We start from the raw sequence: 23,264 nt of genomic DNA, 5'->3' as shown, positions 1-23,264 counted from the left end.
CAGCTACGCTCCAAAAGAGGCTGTATCTGGTTTGGTTTCTCTTCCTCTTCCATCTCCCTGGAATTCCACTGTAGCTTTTCCAGGAAAAGGCACATTCAGACAGTTAAAACAAAACAAAATGGTCCACTTGTGAGGTGCTAAGAACAGTCAAATTCATAGAGAAAAACAGAAAAGAAAAACGGAGCCCATGGGCAGCTCCCTGACACCTGGAGAGGTTGATGCCCCTGAAGGACTGTCAGTCTGAGTAGGCGTCCTCCTTACACAATATCCAGAAAAGAGGGGAAGCCACATTTTTCAGAGTTCATCTGGAAAGATCAACACCCAATACACACACACCAGCTATTCTGAGGTGGAGTCCACCCAAAAAGAAGTGCGGCTAAGTTAGACAAATGTTTGGCTATGTTTTAACTGTGGCTACATTAGATAAATGACAACAGTAACACCTACCGCCCCTTGTGCACCTACTGGGTGTCACCACAGGGGCACCTCCCCCATAGACCCTCTCCCCAAAGCCCCAGCTTCAACACCTCCCACTGCGGGAATCACCTGGTACACAACCACCAAGCCAGCCGGCTTCCAAAGCGGGCGCCTGGTAGTTCAGAGCAGCAGGCAGCCCAGGCCATCACCCTGGTCTAGGAGGCTGAGCTGACAGAGTAGGAGGGCCCACACGGAATCTTCTGGAACACTGTGCTTCACAAGCACCCCTCACAGTCTGTCAGGCGACTGAGGCTACTGCCACAATCATGGGGACTCCGGAGCCAGGAGCAGGGAGGCAGGAGGAGGGAGCACCGCAGAGCCCGGAGCCACAGGGAGCAACTTCACACAAAGGCTGATTCAGGAAATAAGAGGTTTCTCCAGGCCACGGGCTCCCCACTTCCATAAAAATGACAATAGGTTCATTGAGCTCATGGGAAGAAAGGCACATTCTTACCATTTTTATTATCTACTTAATTAAACACAAGAATTTCAATGAGAACATGGGTCAGCGCTGCTTTTCAGCCACTTAACTATTTGTCTCCATGCATTTTGGAGAACTAATCCTTAGGAAAGAGTTGGATGATTTTCTTCCCAGCTGAGACGACAGGGCACAGAGCAGCCAGCACCATGACTGCTCCTCACTGCCAGACCCACGCCACCCTGTCTCACCCCGGCACCCCCCAGGCAGCCCCTGGGGAGCTTTCATTTCAGGGTGTCATGGCTGGGGGGTTCCAGTCTCCCTGGCCAGTTACATGTGGGGAGACCACCACGTAGCAGGAACCCCATGAATTCTGCTGATGGCTCGGCAGCTTTGCCTGAGGGGTTTCCCAGGACAGACCACCACACAAGGCTCACCAGCCTGTCTCTTGGACACCTATTCGTCTTCTGTTAAAAAGCGACCCTTAACTTAGTTGCTCAAAAATATTAATGATTTCAGCTGCCATGAGGCTGACCACGTACACCCACAGACTCCGTGTGGCGTGCATGTGAGGCATGCAGCTAACTGCATCACAGGTCCTATTACTGACTGCTTGTCTTTCCTATGTGACAAACACAGGTATGCAGATGTGATGCCACCACAGACACTTTGACCTTCCTCCTGACCCTTGCCCCATGCCCCTCGGCCCTGGATGGGGACATGAAGAGTGACTTCTTGTGACAATCTACAGTCCCACCTGCAATGCCAGCTAAGCAGTGACTGGTAAAAATCACACCCTATGGCTAGAATGCTCATGGCCGCCAGTGCCCATCCCTCCCCGGTTCCTTTCTTAGGACCAAGATTTTCCTATAGCAGCTGAAAGGTGGGAGTGTTTTCCTTGAGGTGTGTGACAAAATGTAGGCTTTGCTCTAACTCATCCTGTCTCTGGGACGTACCCACCTCAGGGTCCCTTGTCCTGCCCACGCACCTTGTTCTCTGGAGATGTCCGCCTTGTACCAGAACTTGGATGTGTCTTGGACAAAGTTCACAGACACTTGCTTTTCACCTGGGTTATCTGCAAAATGGAATTTTAAAACAGTAACTGTTGAGGTCTCACTGCATCTGCTCACTTCCCAGGAACTAGAAGTTCAAAGTCCAACCCCGGGAGCAGAAGCGATGGTGGGCATTCTGGGGAAGGTGTTCTCTCACTGTGCAGGAACCACCAGGCTGGGAGCAGCCGCATCAGAGCACACCACAGGGCATGGCCAGTGCCCTGCACCCACGCCAGCGACAGGAACAGACAGACAGCGAGGGCGGCGTGGCTCCACCCATGTGGGTCTTATTCTTAGACATTTGAAATATTTCAAAATTGTTTTGAATGAGTTCATGTAAATAAAAAATATAGTCATTTTTGAGGACCGATGATTCCAAGTGGGAGCAAGAACAGAAGCACCGCAGGCACCGCGTTCGTGCGGCGGAGATGAACTTGCTGTGGACAGGGGCAGGCTGGCGCTGCACTGAGCTCGGCACTGGTTGTTTGCTTTGGGAAAGGCCATCTGGCCGCTCTGAATGTTGCTTTCCAGGTGCCCAGCTCTGCTCCACACCCACGGCGACCGCGGGCCCCTCCTTTCACATGAACACACCTACCTGGAGAAGGTGCTGCTGCCTCCGAAGCCTTGGAAAAGTCTGGGAGCACGCTTGGGAAAGGAATGCTCATGGTGCTCCCGCTGTGGGGGCTGGAGAAGCCGCTGGAGGATGGGGACACCGATCCAAAAGAGCGCTCGCCCTCTGAGGCCCGCTTCTTTTCAGGAAGGGGCGGCTGCCCAGGCAGGCTTGGCCCCTGGGCCTGCAGGACCGGACTGTGGTGGCCACCGTGTCCAGGCGACACCGTGAGAAAGCTGTGGGGCAGGAAGCTGCTGTCGGCAGCAGCTGCTGTCCGCGGGGCACCGGGGACCTGGGCCACTCCGTGGGAATGAGCCAGCATGGCCCCCGGGTCGTCCCCAGGCGGAAGGCTGCTTCCCACGGAGGCTGCGCTGAAGTTCAGGAAGGCCTGGCCACTCGGGGAGCCCAGGGCCTCGGGCAGCTCTGCCACTGACAGCTCATGGTTGTGAAAAGAGGCCTGGAGCTCGGTAGGTGGGCCAAGGGGTCGCCCAGGGCCATCCTTGCCAGGGCCCGGGAACTCGCCATCACTGAGGAGGCTTTCTGCAGGCCGGCTGCTCCCCAGCAGCGTCAGCGTGGACTTGGGGCTGGTCTCCACCCACTGGTGCTCGGCACAGGAAACGCTGTTCAAGGGGCAATGCAGTCAGAGAACAGGCCACATCCCAGGAGACACCTCAAGATTAGCAACCATTCCAGGATGGTGGAGGGAGGGATGGGAAGCTGAGGATGCCTGGCAGCTCGCGACATCCCCCCAAACATCAGCAGGCCTGCCTTTCCAGCCTGCCATGTCAGAACTCACCCGATGCTAACCCACTGCTTAGGGACCCGGGCAGCCCTCCGGGCTGAGGAACTCCCCCTGCCTCCTCAGCCTACCATGCTCTACTTCTTCTCCTGATGCCATAAAGGAAATAGCAAATTCCGATAGTAAGAGTATCAGAAATCACCCCACAGTTAGGAATACAGGGACAGCTAACAAACCACCAAATCACATATACTTATTTAAGTAGCACTTATTTGCTCAGTGGGTGATGCCAAATCCTTAGATGAGACACATACACCTCCTTTTCTTAAGGGAAAGGAGGTGGAATTAAAGGTGTTAACTAGAGAGCAACGTGACACATAGAGGTAAAAACCCCAAGACATTATTCCTACCTCAGGCATATGTATTCGCTCAATGGCACGCCCTTGTGAAGCAGAAACAGGACATTTCTCTCTGTCTGCAGCCCCTCCTTCCTGTCCTCCCAGCACCACCAAGGGGGTGGGCCTACGCTTTCCCAAACACCAGTGCTGATTCCACGCCCTGAAAGCAGCTCTGTCTGCCCTCCCACCCTACCACCTCAGTGTGTGCCCCAGCCCCGTGCACCCCCACTCAGCCCGGCTCAGAACACACTTTTACGGACACCTGGTCCTTAACTGCCCACTGCTACTGGCCTCCACTTGCAGAAGCTTTCCTGCATGCTCTGCCTCAGGAGTTTTTATTTGAGATTACATCTTGGAAGAGTGACTGCTGCCAATCACAGGGCAGGCCTCCCTGGTCCTGCCCCCATTTGGGGCCATCAGAGTGTCATGGGCTACGTCCAAGAGCCCCTTCCTACCTCTCCCTCCGCTGCCCGGGGCCGTTGCTGGAAATCGTGCAGGACGACGCGAATGACCGCTGGAAGGAGGCTACTGTGGGCATGTCAGCCCGGAGCGCCGCGGGCTTGGGTCCCCCAGGGCCCTCTGACATCCCCACGGAGTGATCGAGGATCCCAGGGCAGCCTCGAGGTTCTGAAGTGAGGAAACAAGAACAGAGACAGGGTTACAGGGCCAAGGAGGCACCACCTCGGCCTGCTCTGTGGTTGCAGTACAGTCACGTCAGCAGAGGCAGGCACCACTTCTAAAACGCGAGGGACTTCAGTCCCCCATCACAGCCTTCAACACCTCGTGTCGTCACTACGCAGGCTGCTGGTGCTGGCGAGGAAGCACAATGTCCCACCTGAAGACCAGTTCACTCAGATTTACTGACCATGCTGACAATGTGAGCTGTGTCCCTTTAGGAAGGGCAAGGCCTCCCCCGGCAACCACTGGGAGAGTTTCCGCAGACAAGCCCTACGTCCCTGAAAGTGCGGGCCCCGTGGCTGCGGGCTGGGTGGACACGGTACCTCCACGTGTCCCGAGTTGCCGGCCCAGCTCCCACCCCGGGCTGCCCACGAACACTTCCCGCCTCCAGCACAGCCCTGCCCCCTCGAGGTGCAGAGACCACCCTGGGAGAGCCCCAGGGAAGGAGAAGCCGAGGGCCCTGAAATCCTGCCTGATGCCAGGCCCGCACATTCCACAGAATTTCACACATTTCAGTGACCAAACGTCTGTTCTGCTTCTGGCCTGGCATTTTCTTTATTTCTGGATATTTTAAAAACCTTGCCTTTTTTTAAAACTAAGTTTTAATAACTGGAGGGATCTACCATGGTCAGCAAAATGATGATGTGAGAACTACAGGTTATTTTGCTTTCTGCTTTAAAAAGGGGGGACCAATAAGAGAATAATAAAGCTAAACATTCCATGCTACTCATCTACTCAGTCTGGGAGGGGGAACAACCCGGGGGCAGGCCAGGCACCAGCAGCAATTTCTCCCACAGCATAGAACCACCTGGGAGCACAGAGCGCAGAGGCTGACATCAGCACATGCTCGGGGCTGTGGAGCCCCACTGTTCTGGGGAGATAAAACTGGGGTTCAGAGCTACCCAGGCCACACGGACTCAGAGCCAAGAGATGCAGAGCCATTAGTTAGACATTGTGGGCACAATCTCCCCTCAAGTATCTCTGACTCCTGAGCTCAGAGATAGAGGGCCGGACATGTGTAACCAGGGCAGAGATAGCTGCTGAGAAGCCAGAAGATAAGCAAGGACCTGGGAGTGTCACGGTGGGGCTGGGAAACAAAACTCAGAAGCCCAAGGCACTAACTGGGAGGAGAGGCCCTTGCAAATGCTGCCAAGATTCCAGATGAGGTCCCTAAGGGCTGCAGTCTATGAGGGCAGCACCGGAAAGAGTTCAGCCCTGACAGGATCTGCACAGTCAGCCTGCGAGGAAGTCATACTGTCGCTGGGGAATCCTGCACCCAGAGCTGGCCTCCACCTATCCATCCATCACTCTATCAAGTCTATATCTATCTATCTATCTATTCCTCTCCTCCGTCCGTCCATCCTTCTATCCATCCTGCCACCCATCCACTCATCTATTTATCTAACCATCTATATGCAATTTTTTGTACTCAATATCAAATACTTAAGAAGAAAAACTGATCAGGCATGCCAGGTAACAGAACAAGGAAATGAAAACTAAGACCCAGAAAAAAAAAGACAGGAAAAACACCCACAACTGATACAACATTGGAGTTAAAAGACTTTAAAATAACTGAACTGAAAATGGTTCTGATAATATAAGAAAAGAAAGAGAATTTCACTAGAGCCCTGGAGCCACTGAGAGTGATCAGACAGGAACCCTAGAACTCAAGAACACAACTAATGAAACTAAGCATTAGGCGAATGACTTTGTCAGCAGATGAAGATTAACTGGGTGGCAGGTCAGAGCAAAGCACGTGGCCAGCAGCACATGGTGGGGAGCGGGTGGGGACACACTGAAGGGCATCAGGGTGCGTGGGACACCATGCGGGTCACGGGCACCCAAGAAGGTACAAATGGAATGAGGCAGAAGCAACATCAGAAGAGACATTTGCTGAGAATTTCCCAAAGCAGACTGAGAAAATCAAGACACACATTTAAAAAAAGGCATGAAATCTAAGGAGTAGTAGAAGGGAGAAAACCACACAGTCTTTAATAGTCAAACTTGTGAAAATCACAGACAATATTAAACACAGCAGCTTGTCCAATTGGGGGGAGGGTAGGAGCCAATTTCAGGGCTAATTTTTTAAGCATTTAGAAAACCTTCCTTCATAGCAAAACCTGGTGCTAATGCTCCATACAAAGCACAGGTAGCCCTGGGGAGGGGCACTGTCCCCCAGCCACCCCCAGGGCTGCTGCTCCGTGACCCTGGAGTGGGCTTGGTGAGTGTCATCATCTCCATAGGTCCACACGCCTGGCCCCTGCCACATACTCCCAGAAACTCCAAAAGCAGATGAGGGTGTCCTACTCAGAATCGTGCCCCTGCCCCTCACAGAGCATGGCACTCCACAGTGAGTGCTCTAAAACAGGTGTTTGTTCAATTGATCAACCGAGTGGGTGGTCTTCAAGGCCCACCCTTCAATCATTTAAATGACGCTGGGACAGAAAAGCAAAGACGCACCGTGTTTCAGATCGTCCCGCCACACCCACAGTCCTCTCTTGGTAGGAGGATAACAGCTTCAGTTATGTTTGCCTGTATTCATTGTCCACCTAAGATGTGTTTCTGAGTAACAGTGACCTGTCGACATGGTGACAGACGCTGCGTACATGTCAGCATTTTGTCAGAATAAGGAGACGGGGTTAGTAACACATGGAGGAGCACGGAGGAGGAAGCGTTTCTGTCTAAGGGAAGCTGGAAGGCTTCCTAGAGGAAGCAGCACTTGGTGGAAGCCTGGAAAGATGTATGGGATTCTGGTAGACTGAGTAGGTGCAACAGGAGGCCACCGTTCATCCACAGGCCCTGTGCTCTGCAGGCAGGAGTGCCTCCACTATTCACTGCTGAGCCCTCAGCACTGAGTTGGCAGCTGAGAGCTGTAAGTCACTCATGCTATGAATTCATAAACGAGTCAGCAAACACTCAATGGCTAAAAGTAAAGGTAATGTAGAAGTACAGCTTGGGGGCTGGATTCAAGGAGTGGGGAGTGGAGGTGCTGATCAGTGCCCAGGATCCCAGGCCCAGGAGAAGCACAGAACTCTAGAATTAAAATGGTGGGCATCAGCCAAGCCTAGTGTGCCCGCTTTAGGCTGCCTGAGCATTGAAATGTTCACACAAGCCGCTGAGCTCTGTATGAAGCCCCGACTCCCATGATGATTGCCACGGCTGCCACTGCTCTTCGTGGTCGCTGTGCAGCCATAAGGGGCAGCGTGTTCCCCAAGTCCCAGAGCCGCAAAGATCTCAGGAATCCCATGCCCCACTCACATGTTGCCTGAGAATCTCACCAAAGGGGAAGGAAAGTAAGATCCCGTTTTGTACGACGTTTCCTGTCCCAGAAAACAGCAAGGGCAGCACTTCCCAGGAAAAGTGGCTTTGTTTATAACCCAGCGCCAACTCTGGAGCACATGGCTGGGTTCCGTTCCCTCCAGTGGTAGAGCCCCTGCCTGGAGTGACAGGACTTAACCCTTCATCTGGGGAAAGGGCAGCCGAGGACCTTGGAGCATAGACACCAGCCTCCTGGCCACAGCTCTGCAGAGCCAGGCCCTCCATGCACTCTAAGATGCAGGAGCTAAATGCACCCACCATTCAGCTGGGGGACCCCACCACCCATCCACTAGGATGCCTCCCCTTTAGGGAAACAAGGCCATGCCCTTCAAGTCCAGAGAAGTGGGGTGCTGGCTATTGTCCCTGCTGGGAGAGTATAAGAACAGGAACCCACAAGGTGGAGGACGTTGACCACCTGATAGGTTACATGTGTCAGACCTGCAAAGCCTTCTGCCGGGGCTCACGTCCTTTCAGAAACATGCACACAGTAAGGGCAGGAGAATGCACTGTGGCTGTCTTTGTTCACCTTGCACCTTTGCTGGTCACAGGCAAACCACACATGGCATTTTTAAAAGGGCGCTGCCAGAGGGCCTGACTGTCTGTTCTGCGGGTCAGGCTCCTGTCTTCTTAGCTCTGGATGCTGGAGGTGGCCCAGGGGCACTGTGATGATGATTGAGCAGGTGCAATTTCCTGCCTACGAGGAGGCCCTGCAGGTGACCACCATAGGGCTGTTGGCTCTGAGGCTGCCCGAGTGAGCGTGTGTCAGGCAGGCTCTCCTTCACCTCGGCCCCAATGTTGGTTCTAAACCAAATACGTGGGAGGCTCCAGCTGGTCAGACTTCTTCCTGGGGCCACGGCCCCCCTCTAGGATGTGTCCTCAGCATGGGGGGAGCCTCGGAGCCTCGAAGACCCTGCTTCAGCCATGTGCAGGTCAGGGCCCTGCTTGGCAAGGCGGCATTTCTGTGCCTCCTCAACACATCCTCACATTTACTTCCAGGTTCCTGCTGACCTGCTGACACCCAGTGGGGGATGCAGACTGCAGCAGCCTTTGGAAACCAGAGCTCCCTCCATACGCCAGGGATTTGGGGCATCCAGGCCCACTCTTCTCCCCTCAGCTTCCCCTTCCAACCCTTCTGGGTGAGAGAGGGTCACTGGCTCTTCTTGAGAAGGCTTTTTTTCATGCTTGCATTTGAGCCATGGCAGGAGGGGATGAGGAGGCAGTGGGGTCTCATCTGCCTCCAAAGCCCACCGGCCCTCCTCCTACACCTCCTCTGCTCCAAGCTAACAGGAGGGAGGGAGCTGCCCACTCTACACCCTCCGGAGCTAGAAGCTAAGAGATGGAAGGGAGCCACTCTGCCACAGGCTGGGCCGCTGGCCCTGTCTGCCAGGGCCTGCCCATCAGTGCATGCAGTCCTCACGTGGAGGGAGCTAAGGACAGGGAATGCGAAGGTGAACCCAGACATCAAGGCCCACCTCTGGGCAGCTCTGATCTTAGATAAGGAGCCACAGCTTACCCAAGAACAGTTAGGGTGTGTGACATCAAAAACAAAAAAGTCAACATTTCCCTGTCTTCCTTGTTGCATAAAAAAATCTTACAAAGGTACAGAAATACTTGAGGTCAAGGTTATACTCCCCTGTCCAGGGAAAAGAAGCTTGAGTTTTGTTTGTCACTGAACTACCTAAAAAGTCAGTCTTGACCTTTGGCCCCTAACAGGCATATTAGTAATAAACGCTTAGAACTGAGTGAGAATGTCTATCACCTATCTCTCATTTACATTCTTCATATCTATCCATCATCTATCAGTGGTCCATCTTTTCATCATCTTTCTCCCTCCCTCCTATTGGTGCCCTAGGATAAGGTACTTAACTAGGAAGTTCCCTTCTCCACCTGAGACTTCTAAAAATGGAACATTACGAATCTCTGGTCTCTTTTTTACTGTATTTCCAAGTGTGAAGTCCAGGGCTGGTGGGAGGGGCACAGGCCTCCCAGTCTACGTGGGGTCGCTGCCACAGCCTGTGCCCTGGTGGGTACATCCTCAACCTCTGGGACTGCAGGCTCTTTGTCTAGGAATCCCACCCATTAGGATAAATGAGATGGCTTCTTGGGGCTGTTTAGCTCTAAATTTATCTCTCTGCCTTTGTAAATTGGTGTTTTCCCACGGTGATTTGTGCAGGAAATACACTTTTTTTTTTGTCTCTGCTCTAGATTTTTGCTTTATGGTAACCATGAGGTTTACATAAAACATGTCAGAGACAAAACTGTCCTTTCTTGCTGTTTAGTTCCAAATTTAAAGTAATATTTTTAAAAAGCAAGAGTTTGTATGGGAAGTTCGATAGTACAGATTTTTTAAAGGAGTTGTTACCTTTTAATTCTTCTGCTGTCTGTGAATAACAGGACATTTAACCAACTTTCTTGAAAGCGAAGGACAGGTGGGCAGGCAGCCAGAGGCAATGAGAACTAACTAGTGAAAAACCCTGACTGAAAAAGCAATGCCATCACACATTTCTTGATGAAAATCGAGGTCCCACACCCCTGTCTGTGTACTCTGCACAAATACAGAAGGAATGACGAAGGGCCGCAGATGGGCAAACACATGCTTTCGCGGTCTTGCCTTTCCAAAGGCAAAATAATGGAACATGAATGTGCTCCCTAGCATAAGATCACCATTTTCAGCAATCCAGGGAAGCTCCCCCAGGATGGAACAGCTCTCTCCTCTAGAAGCATCCAGCATTCTCATTCCCTCACCAGAGCTAAACACGCCATCAGCGCTGGAGCCAGGGTTTCTGTCTGTCAACAGATTGGTGACCCTTCTGTAAAGTTCACATTAAAACAGGAGCTACTGCTTCAAAAAAAAAATCATACCACTTTCTTCCTTTTACTCCATAACACAAAGAACCAGAAAATGCAGATAAATCAGGTCTTTAAAAGTGGGACCTGTTTTTCCTTATAGTCTGAAGATGTCCCATTTCTATTCAGAGGGTTTGATTCAAATATGCTGGAAATAAAACACATTTCCCCTCATTTAGTTGGTGTGGTGGGGAGAATTCTAATGTGGAAACAGTGAAAATGTTTTTTTTTCTTCACAGAAGTGTTTCCAAAGTAGTTTCTACCCTTAAGATGCACAAAGCCAGAGCAGTTTCTCAAGTGACCAGCAGAGCCCCTTACCAACCTGTCAATAATGCAATTATTACAAAATGGGCTTTGGTGCAAGCACTCAGCAGAACACACTCCTTTTCTGTTAGACTTTAAGGTAGAATGGCATTGAGGGGAGGCCCTGAGCACTCCTGAGACCGCCCAGAGCAGGGGCACCAGGGAGCCACCCAGGGCTGAGAAACTGGGGGCCGATGAGGCCTCGTGACACCCACCCTGAGGGAAGAACTGCCCTCTGCACCTTCTTACTTTTCCCTTTTTGGGAAAATTGTGGTGAAGCACACATACTGAACTGCAGCATCCTAACCACCTTTGAGCACAGCTCAAAGGCACTGGGTACATTCATGTGTTGGGCAGCCATCCCCACCACCCATCTCCACAAACCTGGTCATCTTGCAAAACTAAGACTGTCCCCATTAAACACTGACACCCTGTACCCTTGCCAGCACCTGGCACCCCACCCCACTCTCTGCCTCTATGAATCTGATCACTCTAGGGACCTCATGAGTGGAGTCCTACAGGGTTTGTGCTTTTGTCTGGCTTATCTCACTGAGCACAATGTCCTCAACTTTCCTCCACCCTGTAGTAGGTGTCTGACTCTCCTTGCTTGTTAAGGCTGAGTCCCATCTCACTGTGGGGTGGCCTTCATTCTCCCACATCTGTGGATGGACACGTGGAATGTTCCCACCTTTTGGCTGCCGTGCACAGTTATGTGCCTCCTTTGGCCCTGGGCCAGTCTGAGTCAAGATGCAGACCGCAGAGAGCAAACAGCAGCCTCAGTGATACAAAATCCTTGCCTCGGAGCTGCCTGCATCCAGGAGGCATCAAGGCAGACAAGATTCCAGTTGGCATCAGGCCACAGGGGAGACGGTGCCAGAGAGAAGAGGCCTTGAACCTCCCTTGGGGAAGCCTTCCTTGGGCTGAGCCAAAAGAGAAAACCCAGAGAAGGTGTTTTCCAGGCAGAGGGGGAGGCGGCTCGGCAGGTCCTGGGCCAATGGCAGTGAGCAGAGCCACACAGCAGGAACCCCAAGATTGACCCAGGTAAGCTATGGCAGGGGCACAGCCTCTGCCAGGTGCCAGGCCTGTGTCATGGCAATGCTGAGTCCCTGACTCTGGTTACAAGTCTGGGTTCCAGAAATAGTAAGTCTAGTCCCATAAGCGGGCTGGTCCACAGGACAGCCGCCTCGGCACCATCTTCCCTATGGCAGAATTCCCAGCATCTGGCTCTCTTTCAGAAGCAGGACCTGGGATTCATGCTGGGCTTTGCTGCGGGCCTTTAAGAAAGATGTTTTCCCAGTGAAGAGCGCTGATGGGAGAACCTGAGGAGTCTGTAACCAGGACGAGGGCTCTCCACTAGCACGACTGCACCGCAGAGACTTAAAGTCAGGTCCAACCGCGGGCTGGGGTGCAAAGCTCGCCTCTAATCTCGGACACTGCCCACTATGCCTGGAAAACCCCATTTCCTTTGGGAGGTTAGTGGACGTGGACCTGACATCCTTGCAGGGCCTCACCTCTAAGAACCTCTGGCATGCTTGGGGCTGCACCCACTGTGCCCAGCCCACATAGTGACTGCGGCCCTTGGTGGCCAGTGTCAGGTATCCCCTAACTCCAGAAACCAGAAGTCTGTTCCTGAGGGATGATCCCTGTTCAGATTCTAAAACCAGGGCCACAGCCAGGCCGCATCTTCACCGAGTACTTCTCAACCACCCTGAGAACTTAAGCGTATCACAAATCCCTTGTTAGATCTGCACTCGAATCTCAGCCTCATTACACCTCCTGGGGAACATGAGGAGGCTCTTTGCCCTTGCCAAGTATTTGAAGCTGAATTTTCATGATGTGAGCAGACCAGACATCTCCCCCTCCCCCCAGAAAAAAAAATGCTTTCTTCATAAATTGTCAATATATTATGAGTAATTACTACCTGCGTGGTACTTAACAGGCTTGCCTGGCCCAAAACAACCTGTCAGGTTATGCTGCTACGGAGGACACATGCCACGGAAGCTTCAGGGCCTTTGCACATGTGGGCTGGAAGGGTGCTCCAGTGGCCTGCTCACTGCAGCAGGGCTCCGCCTCAGTGCCTGGGCTCCTGGCCGTGGCTCTGCAGCAAAGCCCTGCTCCTTTCCCTGCACCAGCCTCCCTGGGTCAGAATCCTGGTTCCCACACACTGGAGTATTGGTCAGCTGGAGCTGCTGTAACAAAGTACCACACCTAGGCAGCTTATATGCATACCTATTATCCCTCCCAGTCCTGGGGCTGGGTGTCCGAGGTCTTGGTGTGGCAGAGAAGGTCCTCCTGAGGCCTCTCTTAGGTGTATAGGTGCCATGCCCTCACATGGCTGTCCCTCTGTGTATCTGTGTCCTCATCTCCTCTTCTTATGAGAATGCTAGTCACATGGGATTAAGGCCACCCTATAACCTCGTTTTACCTTAATCATGTCTGCAAAAACCCTATTGCCAATCATAGTCATGTTCTAAGGTCCTGGGGGCTATGGCTTCAACATAACTTTTCGTGAGGGGTACAATTCGGCCCTGGCACTGGGGGTGTGATTTGGGGCAATGGAATCTCTCTGTAAACAGTAGGATAATAAAAGCTGTATCTACGCCAGGATCATCAGGAGGATTGACTGAGCAGGACATGAAAAGCACCCACCATGATCAAAATGACAAGAAACAAGAAATGCAAATAGGCATGGGGAGTGGAGCATGGCTCTGAGGAGACCACAGGCCACTCCCAATCATTCCTTCCAAGCCTTGGAGGGAGGCAGTTCGACAAGGCTGGGACAGATGCCAAGAGGAGCACAGGGCTGGGAGCCTGCTCACAGGCTGAGGCCCCATTAGAGGGCCTGCCCCGACCATACAGAGACCCCCAGGGCTGCTGGGACACCCCCAGTGAGTCGGCACTTGGCTGGGACTTCAAGCAAAGCTTTGAAAGCATTAAAACTGCTCCAAACACAACTGACATTCTATTTAATTGATAGCACCCTACAGATTCTGCAGCAAATGGTTCACTCTGCAAGAGGCATGGTCTCATGTCAAGTGGCCATCAGGAGACAGAACCAGGCAATCCTTGAAATGCTTGCTCCTTGTTCCCCCTCCCAGGATTCCTCTGTCCCAGAGGAACTGAACTAAAGAGATAATTTTACTCTGTCAGGGGGAAGAGGAAACAGTCAAAGGATCAAATATTTTTCCCCCAAAATTGACTCAGCTGACCTGGTTTTACAATGCATTTCCTTCTTCCAAAAAGACCAGCAAATCAGAATTCACAGTGGAGGACGGCTCCTCAGCTAAAGAGCCCAGGCATCTTCTAAGCAGCAGTTCACAGTGGGTGACCTCGTGCTGAAGAGGCTGCCTTTGTGCCCACACTGTTTCCAGAGTCAGGAAGAAAGGAGCCTGGGATGACTCTGTCTGCCCCGCTGGGAAGGACTACTACAGTGTTACAGACAAAAAATGAAGGCATGGAGAAGGGCCCCAGGAGCAAGAAGCAGATAGCCACTCAGTGCCAGCAGGCAAGGTCTCAGCCGGATGTCACATGGCCACCATGAACGGGGCTGACAGGCAGTGACAGCCAAGATATAGCCCTCCTGGGAAACTCTGGGGACTGAGATTGGAACGGGCAAAAATAAAGTGGGAAATGATAATAAGCCACACACACCAGGAATGGAGCATTATGACTGAAAGAAGATAGAGAAGAAAATAAAATAGTTTGTTAAAGTCTGGACATGACAGACACAAAACTGGGTGTCCTATGTAGGTGGCGAGATTTAGGCTGAAGGATGGAGGAGACATACAGTAAGTAAAGCCCCTTTCTGGTGGCTGTGTCCCCATCAGATCCACAGTCCCCTCCCTAGAGGCTATTCTGCAGTCTGCAAACTGTGCAGTGACCAGTAGTACCCCTCACTGTGGCCACATGTGGCCTCCTCAGAGGTGAGGCTGCTTCTGATCACTGAGGCATCACTGCCTTGGTGGGCTGGCAAGGGGGACAGCCTGTTGAGCGCTTGCCCTGTGGTGGGCACCTTGTCCTCAGCCTGACCACAGCTCTGCACAATCCAGCCTGTAGCTGGTCTAGGTGGGGCCACAGCTTCATGTGGCTTCATCTTTCTATTCCCCAAGACCCTGTTCTCAGAGCCACATTTCTGACAATCCACATACCTGGACTGAATGCCAGAGAACCACTCTCATTCTCAGGGTGACCTGAGCCGGCATGGCATGCCCCCTCAAGGACAAAACCTGTCTCTGAGCAGGAAACTCTCCCAGAGGATGCAGAGCCAAGAGACGGAGACCAAGGACCAGGTCTCCAAGGCACGGCCAGAGCCGAACAGTGATGCCCCTGACCTTGGGGCTGTGTGAGCTGATGCACCCCTGCCCAAATAAGCCAACTGGTGAGGCATGCTCCAGAGAGCTGGTCATCAAGGGGTCTCTACCCTGTGGTCACCCACAAGATGACCATCAGGCATCACTCCTGCCTCTACCCAGAAGATGAAAAGTAAGACTGTCTTCCAGAAACGTCTGTTTTCCTTCTGGGGCTATGGCCTTAGGAATGCACCTTCCCTTCTGCCTCTTAGCAAGTTCCTCAGTGGTAAAGTAGCAATAGATACTCTTTTGTTTTTAGATTTTTATTATAGAACTCTGCCCATGTTCCACCTCAATCCCAGCCGCCCTGGAAAAAGGACACCATCCCAAGCTAAAGGCTTCCCACTCTGCACAAGGGTTGACTATGGAAGGCTCTCCACTAAGTCCTCTTCCTCACCAACTTTGTGATTTATCTGCTGTGCCCTTACTGCACCTTTTGGTGTCTGTGGGTTACTTCCCCAGCTAGCTGGCAAAGTCCCCACTTCACCTTGGTTTCCACAGCTTCTCAGCACACAGTTAGTTTGTACAGTGAATGTTTACTAAATTAGCAATGCTAAAAACAGGCTGGCAACTTGTGGTTCCAGCCAAGATGGCATAGTGCCATGCCTCCCAGGTCCTCACTCGTACAACCACACCCTGGATGCACATGACCACAAGCACGCAGGACTCCAACAGATGGAAAGGGATGCGACTGCCTGGGAATCCTGGGAAGCGAAGAAGGACATTGCACATCCTCACAGCCACTCACAGATCCTGGAAACATCAACAGGCCCAGACAAAATCCACTCCAGGAAAAGCCTGCTTATCTAGCCAAAGGACCAACCCTAGCCAAACAAAAGAGTGGCCTATAGGCAGAATACCTTTCTGGCAATACCTGTCCCATTCTAACCGAACACCAATGGGAACCCCTCTTCACCCCCCCACCCCACCCCCACTGCAGGTGCCAAGTGGAAAGCTGACCTGTCACCCATCACTACCTCACGGATGGAAGTGGCCCTTAGGATATTCCCACTGGGGAGGTGTCAGCGGGTCCCAGGGGTGAGCTGGCCCCCACCCCACTCAGCCTAAAGACTGAACACAGGGGTGCAAGTCAGAGCAAGCTGGCACCATGCTTTCTCCTCGCCTATAGGCATGGCTGGTGGGAAGGTGAACATAAACATTCATGTGGCCTTCAAACTACACCTTGGTAGGAGAAAAAAATGAAGACCAGAATAAATAAAAGTCAGAGCCTCATAACATAATATCAGGAAAAGTCCAGAGCAAAATTTAGAGCCCACTCTTCACTCCAAGAACCAGGAAAATCACTCGGATGCAAGTGGTCACTTGGACGAATAACTGACAATACCAAATGAATCAGATTGTTTACATTATCTGGCAAGGATCTTAAAGCAGCATCAGAGCAATGCTTCAACAAACAATCATGAATTCTCTTGAAACAAATAAAGACAGAAAACCTCAGCAGGGAAATAAAAGTCACCCAAAAAAGAAGAAATTATGGAATTTAAAAATACAATAAGAGAAGTGAGAAGCTCACTGGATGGGGTAAGAAGCAGAGGAAATGACAAGAGATCAGTGAACTTGAGGACAGAGCTAAGAGCATTTACCCCATGTGAACAGCAGAGACAAAGCCAACTGAAAATGACATAAGCAGGAGCTCAGGGACCTGTGGAAAAACAACAAAAGATCCAACATTTGTGTGACTGGAGTCCAGCAGCAGAGAAGGACAGTGGGGATGGAAGGAAAGTCAAAGAAATAATGCCCCAAAACTCCCTAAATTTGGCAAAGGACACAAACTTTGGATTCAAGAAATTAAGTAAAAACCAAAAGTGATAACCAACAAGAAAAATCTACACATTGTGATTAAGCTTCTGAAAGTTACACACAAAAACAGATCTTAAAAGCAGCTTGAGAGAAAGAACAAATTATGTAGAGGGGACAGCAATTTGAGTGACAGCAGACTTTTCATCTGAAACCAAAGAGGCCAAAAAGAAGCGACGCCAGATTTCCCAACTACATAGAAAGAGAAGAACTGTCAGCTGCGAATTCTACATGCAGCAAAATATCCTTCAGGAATGAAGAGAACATAAGACATTTGCAGATGAAGATGACATTTGCACATGTCTGTCTATGGAGCAGCTCTGTCTATGGAGCAGCCCCTCTTTCCCCTACTGATCACACCCACTTTTCTTGCCCCACAATTCCAATCATGTGCAGGTATGTTCTGCACCTTCATCTCCTTATTGATCAATTTATCTCTGTCCCAGCCCATGCTGACTTAATTCTCTGGCCTCGTGGCAAGTCCTCCTATCTTAGAGTGGTATCCTGGCTATTCAAGACCCTTCACTGCAAGAATTTTTAAATCAGTTGACCAAGTTTCATGGAAAAATATCTGACGGTAGTTTGACTGCAATGGTATTAAATACGTAAAGGAAGTTGGGAAGATTCAACATCTTGACGTCATTTTCTTCCCATGCAGTAACATGGAATTTCTGTTTTTTAGTTGTCTCTTAATAAATTTTTAAGTTTCCATGTTAACAAAAAGAAAAAATGTCATTTCACACAGTCCGCAAGAAGTTTATTACTCCAACTTTCCTTTACTTTCCACCCTATTTCTGACTTGATTTTCCCCAGGAAAGTGTACATTTGCCACAAAGGGGACCGAGACCTTGCTAATGACAGAAAGTTAGCAGGCGGCAGAGCCATGGGGACAGCCGTGTGCCCTCTGCAGAGTCCGCTGAGTACCAGGGGTGTCTGGCTGTGTGAACCATGGTCTGCCCATTCCAGCAGGGATGGCAGGGAACCCCAAGACTCACATCTTTCAGGACCAAATCTTGCTGTTGGGTGACCTTTCCTTTCTCATTCTCTCATTGCTGTTAAGGGGCTCCATTCTAGAAGCTTCTCTATCTGCACTGGTCATCACCCAGCAATGAGAGCTGTCATTCCTGGGTCCTCTGCCCAGCTGTCCTCACCTTGTTCTAACCCTGATCTCTCTCACTCTGAGTTTATAAAATCCCACATCACTTTCATTTGCCTAGTCTACCTGGTACCCACCCACCTTTTCCTCTGACCCTCCTCCTGCTCTCCGAGGCTAGTTACCTATGAAATGGGAGACACAGTGCCATTCAGGCCAAAAGTCACCTTGTTATTTGGTGGCAGAACTGGAAGCTGAGCTGGTTCTCTGGTTTCTCAATCCAGCGTTTGTTAACTTATATCCCAGCAAAAAGAAGGTGGGACTGAGTGGTCTGAAAAGGGGCGTCCTGGACCTCTAGCCCTGACTACAAACTGAGACTCAGGTGCCTCTGCAACACGGCAGAACTCCTGGAGTGCAGGCTGCCTCAGGTGAGCTTTTGGCACAGTGGGCAGGGAGAAATTCCCAACAGACCAGAAACGCAGAGCCAGTCCCAGATGGGCCATCTGATGGCTGCAGGACCAAGTTTCACAAGCCATTTAACATCCTTCAGCCCCGCCACCTCCGAGACAGCCTCCCCACCACCCTGACCAGATTCAAACTCAACTGGGTGGCTTTATGCGGTAAGATGTGATTTATTGGTTTCTTAGAGTATGGGAAGAAGAGGGGAACAGAAGCCCAGGACAAGGACAGGGACTAAAGGACAAGAGAGGGAAAAGCCAGGGCTGCTGTGGATAAACAGTCCTTAATACATAAACTGCTTCATAGAACTTCCACGATCACCCAGCCCAAGCTCCACCCATGGCTAACTTCCATCCTGCTTTCAGAGCAATGATGCCCATGCTGCAGGCTTTTAAAACACAGATGTCTCAAAAATGTTTCAAAATCCTGGTTATATCGTACACACCAAATTTCTTTATAAAGGGAACAATGGAAATCAGAATAGCTGTGTTTTGCTGAGCGCCTGCTGTCTGTCGGACACTGTGCTAACCACAGTAGGCATTACCTGACCTAATCCTCATAAAAAGGGTTTCCTTGTGCAAATGTATCCCTATCTTCCAGATGAAAAAACAGATTCTGACTGATGAAGTTAAGAAACGTGTTCAAAGAAGGCCACCTCATCTCTAACCTGAAAAGCCATGTGCTTTTCACAAGACACCCCTGCCTCCCAACAGGGAGATCCAAGCAAAGTTTGTGCTTCAGTGTAATAACCACCCTGCCCTCAAGGAGCTAGCTGCCTCCTTCCCCTCAATACAACATAAGGCTGTCTAGTCTCAGAGGGGACAAGGAACCTGCTGTTCAGCTGTCCACATGTTGGGGAGGCACAGGTGTCCACAGCTGGGGACCACCGCTCAAGGATCCCAACCAGCCATGGGCACCAGTGGAGGGAGACAATCGCTCTCTCCTGGTATAAGTGGATCAAAACACTCTAATCTCACTCTTGGAGTTTGAAAAATATCATCATCCTAACCAGACAATTTCTAATATATCAATAGACATAGGGAGTTCGTGGGAAATTACTGTTGTGTATAAACTGCATGAAAAGGACAGAAACGGTGGAACAGAAGCTATCTTCCGTTCAGTGGAAGAGAACCCCGCACAGCAGAGGGGGAGAGCACGCGAGACCCTCAGGCTGGAAGGAGCAGGGTGAACAGACGGACGGGCTTGTCCTTCCGGTGATGGCACAGGCTTTCCACTACAAAGCGTTTGGGTCTTCCTCTCCCAGATCTTTCCAGCTAAAGCACCGTGTTAGCCCAGAGTAAGCAGAAAGCCGACACCAGCAGATCCGCTGGCACACACGCCCCGGCGGACGCGCACCCTCCGAGCCAGACCCACGCCGCCGCTCACCCCAGAGATACCGGCTGGGGGTCCCAGACACTCATCCGTCCCAAGCTCGGGCGACAAGCCGTGAGCAGGTTACCGCAGGACCGCGCGTCCTGGCTCAAGCTCCGGGCTTGTTGAGGAAGGCTCCGTGCTCCCACAGTGGGCAAGGCGCCCCCTTAGGGACCCTGACCTTCCTCCTCCCGCTTGCTTTTAGCATTTAGTTAAAAACAAAACAGAAAAACCCAACCACTGCCTGTCCTAGGAGGCCGCGCGGGAGCCCCGGGGGCCGCCGGTGGGGGCAGACCGCACAGCCCCGGGACGGGGCACTCTCGGTTTGAGCGGAAGAATGTGCTGCGCTGGGAGGCAGCGGCCCCGGAGCCGCACGGCTTGGAGGCCGGCTTCGCCCGCCCGCCGCTGCAGGGAGGCTCGGCGAAGACAAAGCCGGGCCCTCTGCCGGGAGGAGGGGCCCTCCCGCAGGGCTGCGGCGTTCCGTCCCGGGCCGTAGGGTCTGAGGGCCGTCGCCAAGTGACGGGGACGCGGTACAGAGCCACCCTCCGTCCCGGCCCCTGCTGCCCCCGAGTCTGCGCCCGGCCCCCTCCCCCACGGCGGGGCTCCGGTCTCAGCGGCCGTGGCTGCGGCCGGACGGGGACGGGAGGGCCGCTTACCTGGGCGCCGCGGGGCGCCGCGCAGTCCCCGGAAGGGCGGGGGAGGCGGCGGGCTGGGCGGCAGGCTCTCCGCGGGCTGTCCCCTGCGGCCCAGTGTGTGAGCGCGGGCCCCCCACCCCCGGGGCAGGGCGACTCCGGGTTCCGGCGTCCCGGGGGGGCCGGGGCGGGGCGGGGGCGGCCACCTCCGAAGAGGCCCATTCAGAGCCGCAGGGAGAGCTCGAACGAGGAAGGAATTCTTGGGGCTGCCGGACGGCCGGGCTGTGGCGGGCGGCCTGCCCAGTCTGTGCCTCCGGACCGCAGTGGCCCCGCCTCGCTCCCCGCGCGGTTTGCTGCCTTTCCATTACTTCTCCCATTTTTTCTCTTCCCTCCTTTTGATCTCTCACAAATTCCCAGCTGAAACCTTCCACTGCTCCGTTTATCCCAGGACCAGCGTCACCCAAGGGAGAAGGAGCGCACACGAATGGGCCCAGTGACCCCTGGGAGAAGACCCCCAGAGAGGTGGAGGCCTGCTCCTCCTGGGCCTGCCCCAAAGCAGACCCCAGTTCCGTGGTCCCCATCGCAGGCTCACAGCAGAGAAGCCTCCAAGCACCACAGGGCTCCCTGGTCAGCTCTCTACTCCCATGCACAACCCCCCTTCCCTCCCCCACCCCACACAGGGGCTCCCCTCCAATCCAGTCCCGGTCCCCCACGATGGCCCCAAGAGCCTTCCCTCCATCCCTGCCCAAGTCAACAGGGACTTCCTGCTCCAGCCCTGCAGGTTTTCTTCCCGACCACAGTGGACACCGGTGTGTGCCCGGATTCCATTTGCAGAGGCTCTTTACAACTCAGCCTACTCCACCTGGCTGGCAGCCTACTCCTCCAACAGGCGCTGGCAGGTCTCAACACACTGCCCCTTTCTTCTCTCTTCTCTACTCATGGTGTCCCTCTAGGAGGCCAACCCCTCCCCAAACCCCATGCCAACTGATGAAGAACTACACACTCTTCAAAACCCACTTCAAATGATCCTGCATTTTTATAGGACCTGGCACACTACCCCTGAGTCAGGTGGAGGTATGTGCTCCACGCCCTGTGGCCTGAAGTCTGACTGTAACAAGTCCATGCAGCAGAGGACAGGGGCTCTGTGGTTGCAGCCTCAGAGACTGAAGCTCTCGAGGGCAGATGTGCATGAAGCTGACACCCACCACACACAACACAGAGTGGGCACTCCTCCCTTCTGCTACCTCACAGGTCGCCAGATCCTATGGTTGATGCCACCTCCCCTGAAGTCTGCCCTGAAGAGAAGGTCCTGTGTCCCTCCTGTGATGCTCCTTTCTTCCTCTTAGCCCAGACAGCTTTCAGCGCACCGCAGTGGGGCCAGGAGCACACACATGCAGGCTTCCAGAAATGCTGCCAGCTACACCGAACCGAGCTGTCCCCTGCCCAGCACCAGCAGGACCCTCTGACCTGCTCATCAACCTGGTGAAAGCTCAAAGTTACATGCCCCTAGCTCACCAGGGGAGACAGGCATGCCCAGGACCCTTGGGCCACTGCTTCATGTTAGGGGCCAGGAAGCTCTCCAGGCCCCTCTGCGCAGAGGTCTGAGAAGGCATTTCCTCCTGGTTGTTTATGTGCTTGAAGGGTAGCAGCTCCTGCAAAGGATCTGTCAGAAATGCCTGACCGTGGCCCAGAGCAGGCCCAGCCAGTGGCAGATGGATGGGCCTTTCCACAGCCCATCACTCCCTGAGCAGAGAGGAGGGCGACGGCCACACTGCTAGGCCCGGGAAGGGCTCAGCACAGGTCCTCCCTTGGTGCCCATTGGACGTCATGGTCCTGATGGGTCTGGGGTAGCCCCTGCTTTCTGAAACTCTGCCTCTGTGCTGCTATGTCCAACTGTTCCCTGACCAGAGCAACAGTGGGTGGGACCCTGTGCATGCCAGTGAGCCTTCTGGAGACCATCTGCTTGCCTCTCCCTCTCTGCTGGGCCAGAGCAACAGGAGCTGAGCTGAGGCCATGAACTTCAAGGATGCACTCCAAGCAGCAGCAATTCTGCTGATAAAAAGTTAGAAACTTGTCTCTTGAAACTGCTATGACCTCTAGCAGCTTGGATCTGGGTCACCAGGGTACCTGCAGGCTCACACCTCACGGCGCCCCTGGAAAGTCACCACATCAGCTTAGTGGAGTCAGGATCACAAGCAGACAATGTGGGCAACACGGACCTTCCCTGGCAGGCGCCGGCGGCCCTTTGCCTCCCTCCCCTCCTTCAGCTGGAACCAAGCCCTTCCCTCAGTAAAAGGCTTCTCTCTCCTGCTCACTCACTTACTAACTTATTAGAAAAAAAGAATATTTATCCAGAACCTTCTCTATGCCAGATGCCTACAGCTTCACGATGACCAAAACGAAGAGTTCCAAGGCTAAGAGAGGGAGACTGACCATAAACCCCGATCCAGCCCCTGACCTCTACATGCCCACCTCGCCCCCCAGAATATATCCAAGTGCAGGTGGGAGTCAGGAGGCCAGGCACAACCAGTGCCCAGGGGGATGTGTGGCTGTGAGAAACTGCTGGGCTGGGGGAGGACTGTGGGGAGGAGTGAGCTGGCTGTGCCAGCCAGACTGCAGCGGGAAAAAGCCAGGGAGGGGGGTGAGAGTGGAGGAAATGGGGAAGAGAGGAAGAGGATTCAGAAAGGTTTGGCTGTCTGGGG

At 52.8% G+C, this 23,264-nt stretch overlaps 1 protein-coding gene across 15 annotated transcripts in view; it reads right to left on the bottom strand.

Annotated features, from left to right (window-relative positions):
• TNS3 (tensin 3) overlaps positions 1-23,264 on the bottom strand; it is a 227,620-nt gene that overhangs the window by 20,468 nt on the left and 183,888 nt on the right. For all 15 annotated transcript variants that reach the window (XM_057505348.1, XM_057505350.1, XM_057505352.1 and 12 more), the window contains 3 exons: positions 4,150-4,321; positions 2,543-3,177; positions 1,884-1,970 (listed from right to left, as the gene is read on the bottom strand). In XM_057505348.1, coding sequence (XP_057361331.1) covers positions 1,884-1,970; positions 2,543-3,177; positions 4,150-4,321 — 894 coding nt within the window. The remainder of the gene's footprint in view (positions 1-1,883; positions 1,971-2,542; positions 3,178-4,149; positions 4,322-23,264) is intronic.

This window comes from Manis pentadactyla, chromosome 7, assembly GCF_030020395.1.
Source record: "Manis pentadactyla isolate mManPen7 chromosome 7, mManPen7.hap1, whole genome shotgun sequence".
Taxonomy (NCBI): Eukaryota; Metazoa; Chordata; class Mammalia; order Pholidota; family Manidae; genus Manis; species Manis pentadactyla.
The sequence above is the reverse complement of the archived record's forward strand: the minus strand, read 5'-3'. Positions and strand labels throughout refer to the sequence as shown.